This window comes from Carcharodon carcharias, chromosome 2 (genome assembly GCF_017639515.1).
Source record: "Carcharodon carcharias isolate sCarCar2 chromosome 2, sCarCar2.pri, whole genome shotgun sequence".
NCBI lineage: Eukaryota > Metazoa > Chordata > Chondrichthyes > Lamniformes > Lamnidae > Carcharodon > Carcharodon carcharias.
The window spans coordinates 235,196,637-235,212,665 of record NC_054468.1 but is presented as its reverse complement, the minus strand read 5'-3'; the positions used below and the strand labels follow the sequence as shown (position 1 = coordinate 235,212,665).

The 16,029-nt window shown below is 49.2% G+C and overlaps 1 protein-coding gene across 1 annotated transcript in view; it reads left to right on the top strand.

Moving 5' to 3' along the window:
• Nucleotides 1–11,368: 11,368 nt before the first annotated feature.
• The window catches only part of LOC121289000 (NACHT, LRR and PYD domains-containing protein 6-like), a 46,548-nt gene continuing 41,887 nt past the window's right edge, over nucleotides 11,369–16,029 (top strand). Inside the window, exon 1 of the mRNA XM_041207872.1 lies at nucleotides 11,369–11,468. Within this exon, the coding sequence (XP_041063806.1) occupies nucleotides 11,369–11,468 (100 nt within the window). The remainder of the gene's footprint in view (nucleotides 11,469–16,029) is intronic.

Here is a 16,029-nt window from a genome sequence, read left to right as displayed (position 1 = left end):
GGAATGACACACAGTGTAACAGCAGTGACACACATGAAACAGGAATGACACACAGTCTAACAGGAGTGACACACAGTCTGACAGGAATGACACACAGTCTGACAAGAGTGACACACAGTCTGACAGTATTGGCACACAGTGTAACAGGAGTGACAAACAGTCTGACAGGAGTGACACACAGTCTGACAGGAGTGACACACAGTATAACAGGAATGACACACAATCTGACAGGAATGACACACAGTGTAACAGCAGTGACACACGTGAAACATGCGTGAAACACAGTCTAACAGGAGTGACACACAGTTTAACAGGAATGACACACAGTCTGACAAGAGTGACACACTGTGTATCGGGAATGACACACAGTGTAACAGGAGTGACACACATTGTAACAGGAATGAAACACAGTGTAACAGGAGTGACACACAGTCTGACAGGAGTGACACACAGTGTAACAGGAGTGACACACAGTCTGACAGGATTGGCACACAGTGTAACAGGAGTGACAAACAGTCTGACAGGAGTGACACACAGTCTGACAGGATTGGCACACAGTGTAACAGGAGTGACAAACAGTCTGACAGGAGTGACAAACAGTCTGACAGGAGTGACAAACAGTCTGACAGGACTGACACACAGTCTGACAGGAGTGACACACAGTATAACAGGAATGACACACAGTATGACAGGAATGACACACAGTGTAACAGCAGTGACACACAGTGAAACAGGCGTGACACACAGTCTAACAGGAGTGACACACAGTTTAACAGGAATGACACACAGTCTGACAAGAGTGACACACTGTGTATCGGGAATGACACACAGTGTAACAGGAGTGACACACATTGTAACAGGAATGAAACACAGTGTAACAGGAGTGACACACAGTGTAAGAGGAATGACACACAGTGTAACAGGAGTGACACACAGTCTGACAGGATTGGCACACAGTGTAACAGGAGTGACAAACAGTCTGACAGGAGTGACACACAGTCTGACAGGAATGACACACAGTGTAACAGGAATGAAACACAATCTGACAGGAATGACACCAAGTGTAACAGCAGTGACACACAGTGTAACAGGAGTGACACACAGTCTAACAGGAGTGACACACTGTGTAATAAGAGTGACACACAATCTGACAGGAATGACACACAGTCTCAAAGGAGTGGCACACAGTCTGACAGGAGTGATGCACAGTCTGACAGGAGTGACACACTGTGTAACAGGAATGACACACAGTCTGACAGGAGTGACACCAAGTCTGACAGGAGTGGCACACAGTCTGACAGGAGTGAGACACAGTCTAACAAGAGTGACACAAAGTGTAACAGGAATGACACAAAGTCTTAGAGGAGTGAAACAATGTCTGACAGGAGTGAAACATAGTGTAATAGGAGTGACTTGCAGTCTGACAGGAGTAACACACAGTGTAACAGGAGTGACACACAGAGTGACAGGAGTGACACACAGTGTAACAGGAATGACACATAGTTAACAGGAATGACACACAGTCTGACCGCAGTGACACACAGTCTGACAGGAGTGGCACACATTGTAACAGGTGTGACACACAGTCTGACATGAGTGATACACAGTGTAACAGGAATGACACACAGTCTGACAGGAATGACACACAGTGTAACAGGAGTGACACACAGTCTGACAGGAGTGACACACAGTGTAACAGGAGAGACACACAGTGTAACAGGCTTGACACACAGTCTGCCCGGAGTAACAAACAGTCTGACAGGAGTGACACACAGTGTAACAGGAGTGACACACAGTCTGACAGAATGACACACTGTATAACAGGAGTGACACACAGTCTGACAGTTGTGACACACAGTCTGACAGGAATGACACACAGTGTAACAGGAGTGACACACAGTCTGACAGGAGTGACACACAGTGTAACAGGAGAGACACACAGTGTAACAGGCTTGACACACAGTCTGCCCGGAGTAACAAACAGTCTGACAGGAGTGACACACAGTGTAACAGGAGTGACACACAGTCTGACAGAATGACACACTGTATAACAGGAGTGACACACAGTCTGACAGTTGTGACACACAGTCTGACAGGAATGACACACTGTCTGACTGGAGTAACACACAGTCAGACAGGACTGACACACAGTGTAACAGGAGTGACACACTGTGCAACAGGAATGAGACACATTCCGACAGGATTGACACACAGTCTGCCAGGAGTGATACACAGTGTAACAGGAATGACAAACAGTCTGACAGGAGTGATACACAGTGTAACAGGAATGACACACATTTTAACAGGAGTTACACACTGCTGACAGAAATGGCACACAGTGTAACAGGAGAGACACACAGTGTAACAGGAGTGACACACAGTCAAACAGGAGTGACACACAGTCTGACAGGAGTGACATACAGTATAACAGGAATGACACACAGTCTGACAGGATTGACACACAGTCTGACTGGAGTGACAAACAGTGTGACAGGAGTAACACACAGTGTAATATGTGTGCCATACAGTCTGACAGGAGTGACACACAGTGTAACAGGAATGACACACAGTGTAACAGGAGTGACACACAGAGTGACAGGAATGACACACAGTGTAACAGGAATGACACACAGTGTAACAGGAAAGACACACGGTCTTACAGGAGTGGCACACAGTGTTACAGGAATGACACACAGTGTAACAGGAGTGACACACAGTCTGACAGGAGTGGCACACAGTGTAACAGGAGTGACACACAGTCTGACAGGATTGACACACTGTCTGACAGGAGTGAAACACAGTGTAACAGGAGTGACACACAGTCTGACAGGATTGGCACACAGTGTAACAGGAATGACTCACAGTGTAACAGGAGTGACACACATTGTTACAGGAATGACACACATTGTAACAGGAGTGACACACAGTCTGACAGTATTGGCACACAGTGTAACAGGAGTGACAAACAGTCTGACAGGAGTGACACATTGTCTGACAGGAGTGACACACAGTATAACAGGAATGACACACAATCTGACAGGAATGACACACAGTGTAACAGCAGTGACACACAGTGAAACAGGCGTGACACACAGTCTAACAGGAGTGACACACAGTTTAACAGGAATGACACACAGTCTGACAAGAGTGACACACTGTGTATCGGGAATGACACACAGTGTAACAGGAGTGACACACATTGTAACAGGAATGAAACACAGTGTAACAGGAGTGACACACAGTGTAAGAGGAATGACACACAGTGTAACAGGAGTGACACACAGTCTGACAGGATTGGCACACAGTGTAACAGGAGTGACAAACAGTCTGACAGGAGTGACACACAGTCTGACAGGAATGACACACAGTGTAACAGGAATGAAACACAATCTGACAGGAATGACACCAAGTGTAACAGCAGTGACACACAGTGTAACAGGAGTGACACACAGTCTAACAGGAGTGACACACTGTGTAATAAGAGTGACACACAATCTGACAGGAATGACACACAGTCTCAAAGGAGTGGCACTCAGTCTGACAGGAGTGATGCACAGTCTGACAGGAGTGACACACTGTGTAACAGGAATGACACACAGTCTGACAGGAGTGACACCAAGTCTGACAGGAGTGGCACACAGTCTGACAGGAGTGAGACACAGTCTAACAAGAGTGACACAAAGTGTAACAGGAATGACACAAAGTCTTACAGGAGTGAAACAATGTCTGACAGGAGTGAAACACAGTGTAATAGGAGTGACTTGCAGTCTGACAGGAGTAACACACAGTGTAACAGGAGTGACACACAGAGTGACAGGAGTGACACACAGTGTAACAGGAATGACACATAGTGTAACAGGAATGACACACAGTCTGACCGCAGTGACACACAGTCTGACAGGAGTGGCACACATTATAACAGGTGTGACACACAGTCTGACATGAGTGATACACAGTGTAACAGGAATGACACACAGTCTGACAGGAATGACACACAGTGTAACAGGAGTGACACACAGTCTGACAGGAGTGACACACAGTGTAACAGGAGAGACACACAGTGTAACAGGCTTGACACACAGTCTGCCCGGAGTAACAAACAGTCTGACAGGAGTGACACACAGTGTAACAGGAGTGACACACAGTCTGACAGAATGACACACTGTATAACAGGAGTGACACACAGTCTGACAGTTGTGACACACAGTCTGACAGGAATGACACACTGTCTGACCGGAGTAACACACAGTCAGACAGGACTGACACACAGTGTAACAGGAGTGACACACTGTGCAACAGGAATGAGACACATTCCGACAGGATTGACACACAGTCTGCCAGGAGTGATACACAGTGTAACAGGAATGACAAACAGTCTGACAGGAGTGATACACAGTGTAACAGGAATGACACACATTTTAACAGGAGTTACACACTGCTGACAGAAATGGCACACAGTGTAACAGGAGAGACACACAGTGTAACAGGATTGACACACAGTCAAACAGGAGTGACACACAGTCTGACAGGAGTGACATACAGTATAACAGGAATGACACACAGTCTGACAGGATTGACACACAGTCTGACTGGAGTGACAAACAGTGTGACAGGATTGACACACAGTCAGACAGGAGTGACACACAGAGTGACAGGGTGAAACACAGTGTGATAGGAGTGACTGACAGAGTGACAGGCTGACACACATTGTGACAGAAGTGACACACTATTGACAGGAATGACACACAGTGTAACAGGAGTGACACACAGTGTGACAGGCGTGACAGTTTCACAGGAGTGACACACAGTCTGACAGGAGTGACACACAGTGTAACAGGAGTGACACACAGTCTGACAGGAGTGACACACAGTCTGACAGGAGTGACACACAGTGTAACAGGAGTGACACACAGTGTAACAGGAATGACATACCATCTGACAGGAGTGACACACAGTCTGACAGGAGTAACACACAGTGTAATATGAGTGCCATACAGTCTGACAGGAGTGACACACAGTGTAACATGATTAACACACAGAGTTACAGGAATGACACACAGTGTAACTGGAATGACACACAGTGTAACAGGAGTGACACACGGTCTTACAGGAGTGGCACACAGTGTAACAGGAATGACACACTGTAACAGGAGTGACACACAGTCTGACAGGAGTGGCACACAGTCTGACAGGAGTGACACACAGTCTGACAGGAGTGACACACATTATAACTGGAATGACTCACAGTGTAACAGGAGTGACAAACAGTGTAACAGGAATGACACACAGTGTAACAGGAGTGACACACAGTCTGACAGGATTGGCACACAGTGTAACAGGAGTGACAAACAGTCTGACAGGAGTGACACACAGTCTGACAGGAATGACACACAGTGTAACAGGAATGAAACACAATCTGACAGGAATGACACCAAGTGTAACAGCAGTGACACACAGTGTAACAGGAGTGACACACAGTCTAACAGGAGTGACACACTGTGTAATAGGAGTGACACACAATCTGACAGGAATGACACACAGTCTCAAAGGAGTGGCACACAGTCTGACAGGAGTGATGCACATCCTGACAGGAGTGACACACTGTGTAACAGGAATGACACACGGTCTGACAGGAGTGACACCAAGTCTGACAGGAGTGGCACACAGTCTGACAGGAGTGAGACACAGTCTAACAAGAGTGACACAAAGTGTAACAGGAATGACACAAAGTATTACAGGAGCGAAACAATGTCTGACAGGAGTGAAACATAGTGTAATAGGAGTGACTTGCAGTCTGACAGGAGTAACACACAGTGTAACAGGAGTGACACACAGAGTAACAGGAGTGACACACAGTGTAATAGGAATGACACATAGTTAACAGGAATGACACACAGTCTGACCGCAGTGACACACAGTCTGACAGGAGTGGCACACATTGTAACAGGTGTGACACACAGTCTGACATGAGTGATACACAGTGTAACAGGAATGACACACAGTCTGACAGGAATGACACACAGTGTAACAGGAGTGACACACAGTCTGACAGGAGTGACACACAGTGTAACAGGAGAGACACACAGTGTAACAGGCTTGACACACAGTCTGCCCGGAGTAACAAACAGTCTGACAGGAGTGACACACAGTGTAACAGGAGTGACACACAGTCTGACAGAATGACACACTGTATAACAGGAGTGACACACAGTCTGACAGTTGTGACACACAGTCTGACAGGAATGACACACTGTCTGACCGGAGTAACACACAGTCAGACAGGACTGACACACAGTGTAACAGGAGTGACACACAGTGTAACAGGAATGACACACAGTCTGACTTAATGACACACAGTTTAACATGAGTGACACACAGTCCGACAGGAGTGACACACAGTGTAACAGGCGTGACACACAGTCTTACCGGAGTATCACACAGTCTGACAGGAGTGACACACAGTGTAACAGGAGTGACACACTGTGCAACAGGAATGACTCACACTCTGTCAGGAGTGACACACTGTCTGACAGGAATGGCACACAGTGTAACAATAGTGGCAGACAGTGTAACCGGAGTGACACACAGTCAAACAGAAGTGACATGCATTCTGACAGGAGTGACACACAGTGTAACAGGAGTGACACACAGAGTGACAGGAGTGACTCACAGTGTAACAGGAATGACGCCCATTCTGACAGGAGTGACACACATTCTGACAGGAGTGGCACACAGTGTAACAGGAGTGACACACAGTGTAGCAGGAGTGACACACAGTCAAACAAGGGTGACACACAGTGTAGCAGGAGTGACACACAGTCTGACAGGAGTGACACACAGTCTGACAGGAGTGACAGACAGTGTAACAGGAATGACACACAGTCTGACATAAGTGACACACAGTCTGACAGGAATGACACACTGTCTGACAGGAGTGACATACAGTGTAACACGAGTGACACACAGTCGGACAGGAGTAACACACAGTCTGACAGGAGTGACACACAGAGTGACAGGGTGACACACATTGTAATAGGAGTGACACACAGTCTGACAGGCGTGACGCACAGTGTGATAGGAATGACTCACAGAGTGACAGGCTGACACACATTGTGTCAGAAGTGACACACTATTGACAGGAATGACACACAGTGTAACAGGAGTGACACAAAGTGTGACAGGAGTGACAGTTTCACAGGATTGACACACAGTCTGACAGGAGTGACACACAGTGTTACAGGAGTGACACACAGTGTAGCAGGAGTGACACACAGTCAAACAAGGGTGACACACAGTGTAGCAGGAGTGACACACAGTCTGACAGGAGTGACACACAGTCTGACAGGAGTGACAGACAGTGTAACAGGAATGACACACAGTCTGACATAAGTGACACACAGTCTGACAGGAATGACACACAGTCTGACAGGAGTGACACACTGTCTGACAGGAGTGACACACAGTGTAACACGAGTGACACACAGTCGGACTGGAGTAACACACAGTCTGACAGGAGTGACACACAGAGTGACAGGGTGACACACATTGTAATAGGAGTGACACACAGTCTGACAGGCGTGACGCACAGTGTGATAGGAATGACTCACAGAGTGACAGGCTGACACACATTGTGTCAGAAGTGACACACTATTGACAGGAATGACACACAGTGTAACAGGAGTGACACAAAGTGTGACAGGAGTGACAGTTTCACAGGATTGACACACAGTCTGACAGGAGTGACACACAGTGTTACAGGAGTGACACACAGTGTATCCGGAGTGACGCACATTGTTACAGTAGTGACACACAGTCTGACAGGCGTGACACACAGTCTGACAGGAGTGACATACAGTCTGACAGGAGTGATACACTGTGTACGAGGAGTGACACACAGTCTGGCAGGAGTGACACACTGCGTGAGACGAGTGACATACAGTCTGACAGGAGTGACACACTGTTTGACAGGAGTGACACACAGTCTGATGCCGTGACACACAGTCTGAGAGGAGTGACACACAGTCTGACAGGCATGACACACAGTGTGACAGGAGTGACACACAGTCTGACAGGAGTGACACAAAGTGTTATGGGAGTGACACACAGTGTGACAGGAGTGACGCAAAGACTGACAGGAGTGACACCCTGTGTGACAGGAGTGACACAAAGAGTGACAGGAGTGACACACATTGTGACAGGGAGGACACACAGTGTGACATGGCTGACACGCAGTGTGAGAGGCATGACAATCTACAGCAGAATATTTTGTAAGAGATTTCATGACCAGATAATTTTTGGTTGAGTGAACACTTGATTTGTTGTTGTCAGGAAAAATTATTAAGCAGCAAAATTTATACTTTACAAAAAAGGCAGTCGATATCCCAAGATAAAAGCAAAAAACTTTGTATGTTGGAAATCTGAAACAAAAACAGAAAATGCTGTAAAAACTCAGCAGGTCGAACAGCCTTTGTGGAGAGAGACAGAGTTAACATTTCGAGTCTCTATGACTCTTCAGAGCTAAAGAGAAGTAAACGTGATGAAATTTATACTATTTAAGAGGGGATGGAGCTGGATAGAAGGTCAGTGATAGGTGGGGGCAAAGGAGAGATTGACAAAGATGTCAAGGACTAAAGGACAAAGGGGGTGTTAATGGTGGTGGGTAAGGACTAAAGGACAAAGGGGGTGTTAATGGTGGTGGGTAAGGACTAAAGGACAAAGGGGGTGTTAATGGTGGTGGGGTGAGGACTAAAGGACAAAGGGGGTGTTAATGGTGGTGGGTGAGGACTAAAGGAGGTGCTGATAGTGACACTAAGGTCAGAAAGCAGAATGTGTGAATAATAGTAAATATCCTAGTTCGGATGGTTCTTGCTTCCTGTTGACTCGTGGCTGCGAACAGCTCGTGGCTTCTCTTCCTCTTCCTCTCCCTATGTCTTCTTCAAATCACAGTACTCAGCCCCTTTTTCACTGTCTTCTGTTATCCTCTACACTGTGGGCTCATGCTATATTCTGAAGTGCCATCACACTTTGATCTTGTTATTTCATTTGACAGTGGTCACATTCTCAAACACAGGACATCCTCAACAGCTCAGCAGCCCATCACTACCTAGTTCCTGTATAATCATTTGTTGGATGTAATAACACTTCCACACTCAGTTAGTTACAGCTGCAAAGTCCACTGATCGAGATGTTTCAAAGCATATCCTTTGATCACCACTGGTAACGTAGTTTGAAGCCAGTCCGTAATTCCTTTTTGCCATTCGCATGATCAGTTTGCATCACAGTGTGAGTGAGTTGTGACTCAAGTCACACGGGCCTCATGTCTTCTGTGTATATTCAGAATTAACCCTCCATCTACCAGGAGCTCATACAAAATACAAAATACACAAAAAAAAATTCATAACACAAAATATAAACAGTATAAAAAGGACAAAAGGTTCACATTTCCTCCAGTTTTCATTCCAAAGGTTAACCTCTCTTTTTCCATTTTACTGTCCTTGGCTGGAGTTTACACTGTGAGCTCAGGGATAGTTTGTGAGTTTATTAACCTTGTCTGGAATATCAGAGCTGTGAGGTGAAGGAGGAGCAATGTTACCTCAGTGGAGTGAAAGCAATACTGAGAGGCCCCTCAGTCTCCATCTCCCTCCCCACTTGATTCCAGTAATGGAATCTTTGAGGGAATTATTCAGTGTGAAGTTGCAGTGTTTCAGTGGATGGGAGCTATTTAGACTTGCAGAAAGGATATGATAAATCGCCAGAGCTTTATTGGTGAAGGTTAAGGCTTGGGCTATTAAAGGTGAAGAGTAAGAGAGGAGAGAGGGATGAATGAAGAAGAAAAGGATGGATTAAGAAGAGAGATGGGGAGAAGAAGCAAACTTTAGGTGAAGGAGAGAGAAATAGATGACAGAGAGATGTATGAAAGAAGGAGAGCAGGTGGAAAGAGACGATGATAGTCTAACTTGCCCAGCAGGGAAGTGACAGATTGGATTAAGAGCTTGTTCTACATATGTTCCAGTTCTAGCTCTTTATTTTATCCTTCCACAGGATGTGGGCTTCGCTGGGCTGGGCCCAGCATTTATCCCCCATCCCTAGTTGCCCTTGAGAAGGTGGGTGGTGAGCTGCCTTCTTGAGCCGCTGCAGTTCACAGTGCTGTCACAGTGCATTTCACAGTGCTGTCACAGTGCAGTTCACAGTGCAGTTCACAGTGCTGTCACAGTGCTGTCACAGTGCTGTCACAGTGCAGTTCACAGTGCTGTCACAGTGCAGTTCACAGTGCTGTCACAGTGCTGTCACAGTGCTGTCACAGTGCAGTTCACAGTGCAGTTCACAGTGCTGTCACAGTGCTGTCACAGTGCTGTCACAGTGCAGTTCACAGTGCAGTTCACAGTGCTGTCACAGTGCTGTCACAGTGCTGTCACAGTGCTGTCACAGTGCTGTCACAGTGCAGTTCACAGTGCTGTCACAGTGCAGTCACAGTGCAGTTCACAGTGCTGTCACAGTGCTGTCACAGTGCTGTCACAGTGCAGTCACAGTGCTGTCACAGTGCTGTCACAGTGCAGTTCACAGTGCTGTCACAGTGCTGTCACAGTGCTGTCACAGTGCAGTTCACAGTGCTGTCACAGTGCTGTCACAGTGCAGTTCACAGTGCTGTCACAGTGCAGTTCACAGTGCTGTCACAGTGCTGTCACAGTGCAGTTCACAGTGCTGTCACAGTGCAGTTCACAGTGCTGTCACAGTGCTGTCACAGTGCTGTCACAGTGCAGTTCACAGTGCTGTCACAGTGCAGTTCACAGTGCTGTCACAGTGCTGTCACAGTGCTGTCACAGTGCAGTTCACAGTGCTGTCACAGTGCTGTCACAGTGCTGTCACAGTGCAGTTCACAGTGCTGTCACAGTGCTGTCACAGTGCTGTCACAGTGCAGTTCACAGTGCTGTCACAGTGCTGTCACAGTGCAGTTCACAGTGCTGTCACAGTGCTGTCACAGTGCTGTCACGGTGCAGTTCACAGTGCTGTCACAGTGCTGTCACAGTGCAGTTCACAGTGCTGTCACAGTGCAGTTCACAGTGCAGTTCACAGTGCTGTCACAGTGCTGTCAGAGAGCTGTGTGGCTTCTAAGGGGCCGATTTTAACTCCATGTCAGTGATGGGATTTAGAGATAATTAAAATCAGCCTCGAAAGGTCTCCCTGAGAGTGAATGGCCATCACTCAGATTGACAGGATGGACTGGGCAATGCAGGTACCACATGGGGCACAAGAAGGAATGATGCCAATATTGGGTGATGTCAAAGAGGGGGATAATCTGGACGTTTCTCTATCGCTGTCCCGCACAATCTCCACGTGACTGGGTCAAAGTGACAGCCCTGATCTCACGATGATGATGCAGACACAGAGAACAGAAGCACTGCATGTCACAGCCCTGACTCTGAAGGGCCGCAGGAGGCTGGAACGGCTTTGCTTTGGAGAGATAGGAGGTAGATACAGATGAAGGCAAGTTAGTGGGTAATTGAGGACAGAAGGTGGTCTTTTGATCCTTTGGCCCCTGTACCTGCTCTTTGAACGAACGATCCAATTAGTTCCACTCCACACACCTTCCCTGATGTCCTGCGAATGCCACAATCTCAACTTTACTTCTATTTCTCTTTTGAAAGTTAAAATTGAATCTGTTTCCATCATTTCTGGATGTGGGTGTTGTGCAAAACGGGAAATAGATAGAGGGTGGGAGAGTAAACAAAGCAGATTAGAACGGGAAGAGCTCAAATGGTTAAACATTGGACAAAGGCAGGAGGATGTGGGGGGTGGGAGGGGGACAGTCCAGGACTTTCTGCCCATTGTCACTGACCAGATGAGGCCATCATATTCAGGCAGACTCCCTACACAAATCCGGGCAATTTAAGAGCCAGCGTCACCTTTCAAAGAATGTCGTATTACTGCCAGAGTGTACCATGCATCAGAAATAAGCACAATCAAACTGCATCACTGAGGGAGCACTACACTGTCAGAGGGTCAGTACTGAGGGAGTGCTGCACTGTCAGAGGGTCAGTACTGAGGGAGTGCTGGAGTGTCAGAGGGTCAGTGCTGAGGGAGTGCTGGACTGCCAGAGGGTCAGTACTGAGGGAGTGCTGCACAGTCAGAGGGTCAGTACTGAGGGAGTGCTGCACTGTCAGAGGGTCAGTACTGAGGGAGTGCTGGAGTGTCAGAGGGTCAGTGCTGAGGGAGTGCTGCACAGTCAGAGGGTCAGTACTGAGGGAGTGCTGCACTGTCAGAGGGTCAGTACTGAGGGAGTGCTGCACTGTCAGAGGGTCAGTACTGAGGGAGTGCTGTACTGTCAGAGAGTCAGTAGTGAGGGAGTGCTGCACTGTCAGAGGGTCAGTACTGAGGGAATGCAGCACTGTCAGAGAGTCAGTAGTGAGGGAGTGCTGCAGTGTCAGAGGGTCAGTAGTGAGGGAGTGCTGCACTGTCAGAGGGTCAATACTGAGGGAGCGCCGCAGTGTCGGAGGATAAGTACTGAGGGAGTGCTGCACTGTCAGTGGGTCAGTAATGAGGGAGTGCTGCACTGTCAGAAGATAAGTATTGAGGGAGTGCTGCACTGTCAGAGGGTGATTACTGAGGGAGTGCTGCACTGTCAGAGGATCAGTACTGAGGGAGCACTACACTGTCAGAGGATCAGTACTGAGGGAGTGCTGCACTGTCGGAGGGTCAGTACAGAGGAAGTGCTGCACTGTCGGAGGGTCAGTACTAAGGGAGTGCTGCACTATCGGAGGGTCAGTACTGAGGGAGCACAACACTGTCAGAGGGTCAGTACTGAGGGAATGCTGCACTGTCAGATGGTCGGTAATGAGGGAGCGCTGCACTGTCAGAGGGTCAGTACTCGGGGAGTGCTGCACTGTCAGAGGATCAGTACTGAGGGAGTGCTGCACTGGCAGAGGGTCAGTACTGAGGGAGTGCTGCACTGTCAGAGGGTCAGTAGTGAGGGAGAGCTGCACTGTCAGAGGGTCAGTACTGAGGGAGTGCTGCACTGCCGGAGGATCAGTACAGAGGGAGTACTACACTGTCAGAGGATTAGTACTTAGGGAGTGCTGGAGTGTCAAAGGGTCAGTACTGAGGGAATGCTGCACTGTCAGATGGTCGGTAATGAGGGAGCGCTGCACTGTCAGAGGGTCAGTACTCGGGGAGTGCTGCACTGTCAGAGGGTCAGTAATGAGGGAGTGCTGCACTGTCAGAGGGTCAGTACTGAGGGAGTGCTGCACTGTCAGAGGGTCAGTACTGAGGGAGTGCTGCACTGTCAGAGGGTCAGTACTGAGGAAGTGCTGCACTGTCAGAGGATCAGTACTGAGGGAGCACTACAATGTCAGAGGATCAGTACTGAGGGTGTGCTGCACTGTCAGATGGTCAGTACTGGGGGAGTGCTGCACTGTCAGAGGGTCAGTACTGAGGGAGTGCTGCACTGTCAGAGAATCAGTACTGCGGGAGTGCTGCACTGTCAGAGGGTCAGTACTGAGGGAGGGCTGCACTGTCAGAGGGTGAGTACTGAGGGAGTGCTGCACTGTCAGAGGGTGAGTACTGAGGGAGTGCAGCACTGTCAGAGGACCAGTACAGAGGGAGCACTACACTGTCAGAGGGTCAGTACAGAGGGAGTGCTGCACTGTCGGAGGGTCAGTACTGAGGGAGTGCTGCACATTCAGAGGGTCAGTACTGAGGGAGTGCAGCACAGTCGGAGGGTCAGTACTGAGGGAGCACTACACAGTCAGTGGGTCAGTACTGAGGGAGTGCTGCACTTTCAGAGGGTCAGTGCTGAGGGAGTGCAGCACTGTCAGAGGGTCAGTACTGAGGCTGTGCTGCACTGTCGGAGGGTCAGTACTGAGGGAGCACTACACTGTCAGTGGGTCAGTACTGAGGGAGTGTTGCACTGTCAGAGGGTCAGTACTGAGGGAGTGCTACACTGTCAGAGGGTCAGTATTGAGGGAGCACTACAGTGTCAGAGGGTCAGTACTGAAGGAGTGCTTCACTGTCGGAGGGTCAGTACTGAGGAAGTGATGCACTGTCGGAGGGTCAGAACTGAGGGAGTGCTGCACTGTCGGAGGGTCAGTACTGATGGAGTGCTGCACTGTCAGAGGGTCAGTAGTGAGGGAGTGCTGCACTGTCAGAGGATCAGTACTGAGGGAGCACTACACTGACAGAGGATCAGTACTGGGGGAGTGCTGCACTGTCAGAGGGTCAGTACTGAGGGAGTGCTGCACTGTCAGAGGATCAGTACTGGGGGAGTGCTGCACTGTCAGAGGGTCAGTACTGAGGTAGTGCTGCACTGTCAGAGTGGCAGTACTGAGGGAGTGCTGCACTGTCAGAGGATCAGGACTGAGGGATTGCTACACTGTCAGAGGGTCAGCACTGAGGGAGCACTACACTGTCAGAGGGTCAGTATTGAGGGAGCACTACACTGTCAGAGGGTCAGTACTGAGGGAATGTTGCACTGTCGGAGGGTCAGTACTGAGGAAGTGCTGCACTGTCGGAGGGTCAGTACTGAGGGAGTGCTGCACTGTCGGTGGGTCAGTACTGATGGAGTGCTGCACGGTCGGAGGGTCAGTACTGCGGGAATGCTGCACTGTCAGAGGGTCAGTACTGAGGGAGTGCTGGAGTGTCAGAGGGTCAGTACTGAGGGAGAACTACACTGTCAGTGGGTCAGTAGTGAGGGAGGGTTGCACTGTCAGAGGGTCAGTAGTGAGGGAGTGCTAAACTGTCAGAGGGTCAGTACTGAGGGAGCACTACAATGTCAGAGGGTCAATAGTGAGGGAGGGTTGCACTGTCAGAGGGTCAGTAGTGAGGGAGTGCTGCACTGTCAGAGGGTCAGTACTGAGGGAGCGCCGCAGTGTCGGAGGGTCAGTATGAGGGAGTGCTGCACTGTCAGAGGAGCAGTAGTGAGGGTCTGCTGCACTGTCAGAGGGTCAGTACTGAGGGAGTGCTGCACTGTCAGAGGGTCAGTACTGAGGGAGTTCTGCACTGTCAGAGGGTCAGTACTGAGGGAGTGCTGCACTGTCAGTGGATCAGTATTGAGGGAGTGCTGCACTGTCAGAGGGTGAGTACTGAGGGTGTGCTGCACTGTCAGAGGATCAGTACTGAGGGAATGCTGCACTGTCGGAGGGTCAGTACTGAGGGAGTGCTGCACTGTCAGAGGGTCAGTACTGAGGGAGTGCCGCACTGTCAGAGGGTGAGTACTGAGGGATTGCTGCACTGTCAGAGGGTTAGTACTGAGGGAGCACTACACTGTCAGAGGATCAGTACGGGGGGATTGCTGCACTGTCAGAGGGTGAGCACTGAGGGAGTGCTGCACAGTCAGAGGGTCAGTACTGAGGGAGCACTACACTGTCAGAGGATCACTATTGAGGGAGTGCTACACTGTCAGAGGGTCAGTACAGAGGGAGCACTACACTGTCAGAGGGTCAGTACTGAGGGAGTGCTGCACTGTCAGAGGATCAGTACTGTGGAAGTGCTGCAATGTCGGAGGGTCAGTACTGATGGACTGCTGCACTGTCGGAGGGTCAGTACTGAGGGAGTGCTGGACTGTCAGAGGCAGAGTATTGAGGGAGCACTACACTGTCAGTGGGTCAGTACTGAAGGAGTGCTGCACTTTCAGAGGGTCAGTACTGAGGGAGTGCTGCACTATCAGAGGATCAGTACTGAGGGAGCACTACGATGTCAGAGGATCAGTATTGAGGGAGTGCTGCAATGTCAGAAGGTGAGTACTGAGGGAGAGCTGCACTGTCAGAGGATCAGTACTGAGGGAGCACTACACTGTCAGAGGGTCAGTACTGAGGGAGTGCTGTACTATCTTAGGGTCAGTACTGAGGAAGTGCTGCACTGTCGGAGGGTTAGTATTGAGGGAGTGCTGCAATGTCGGAGGGTCACTACTGATGGAGTGCTGCACTGTCGGAGGTTCAGTATTGCGGGAAAGCTGCACTGTCAGAGGGTCAGCACTGAGGGAGAGCTGGATGTCAGAGGGTCAGTACTGAGGGAGCACTACACTGTCAGTGGGTCAGT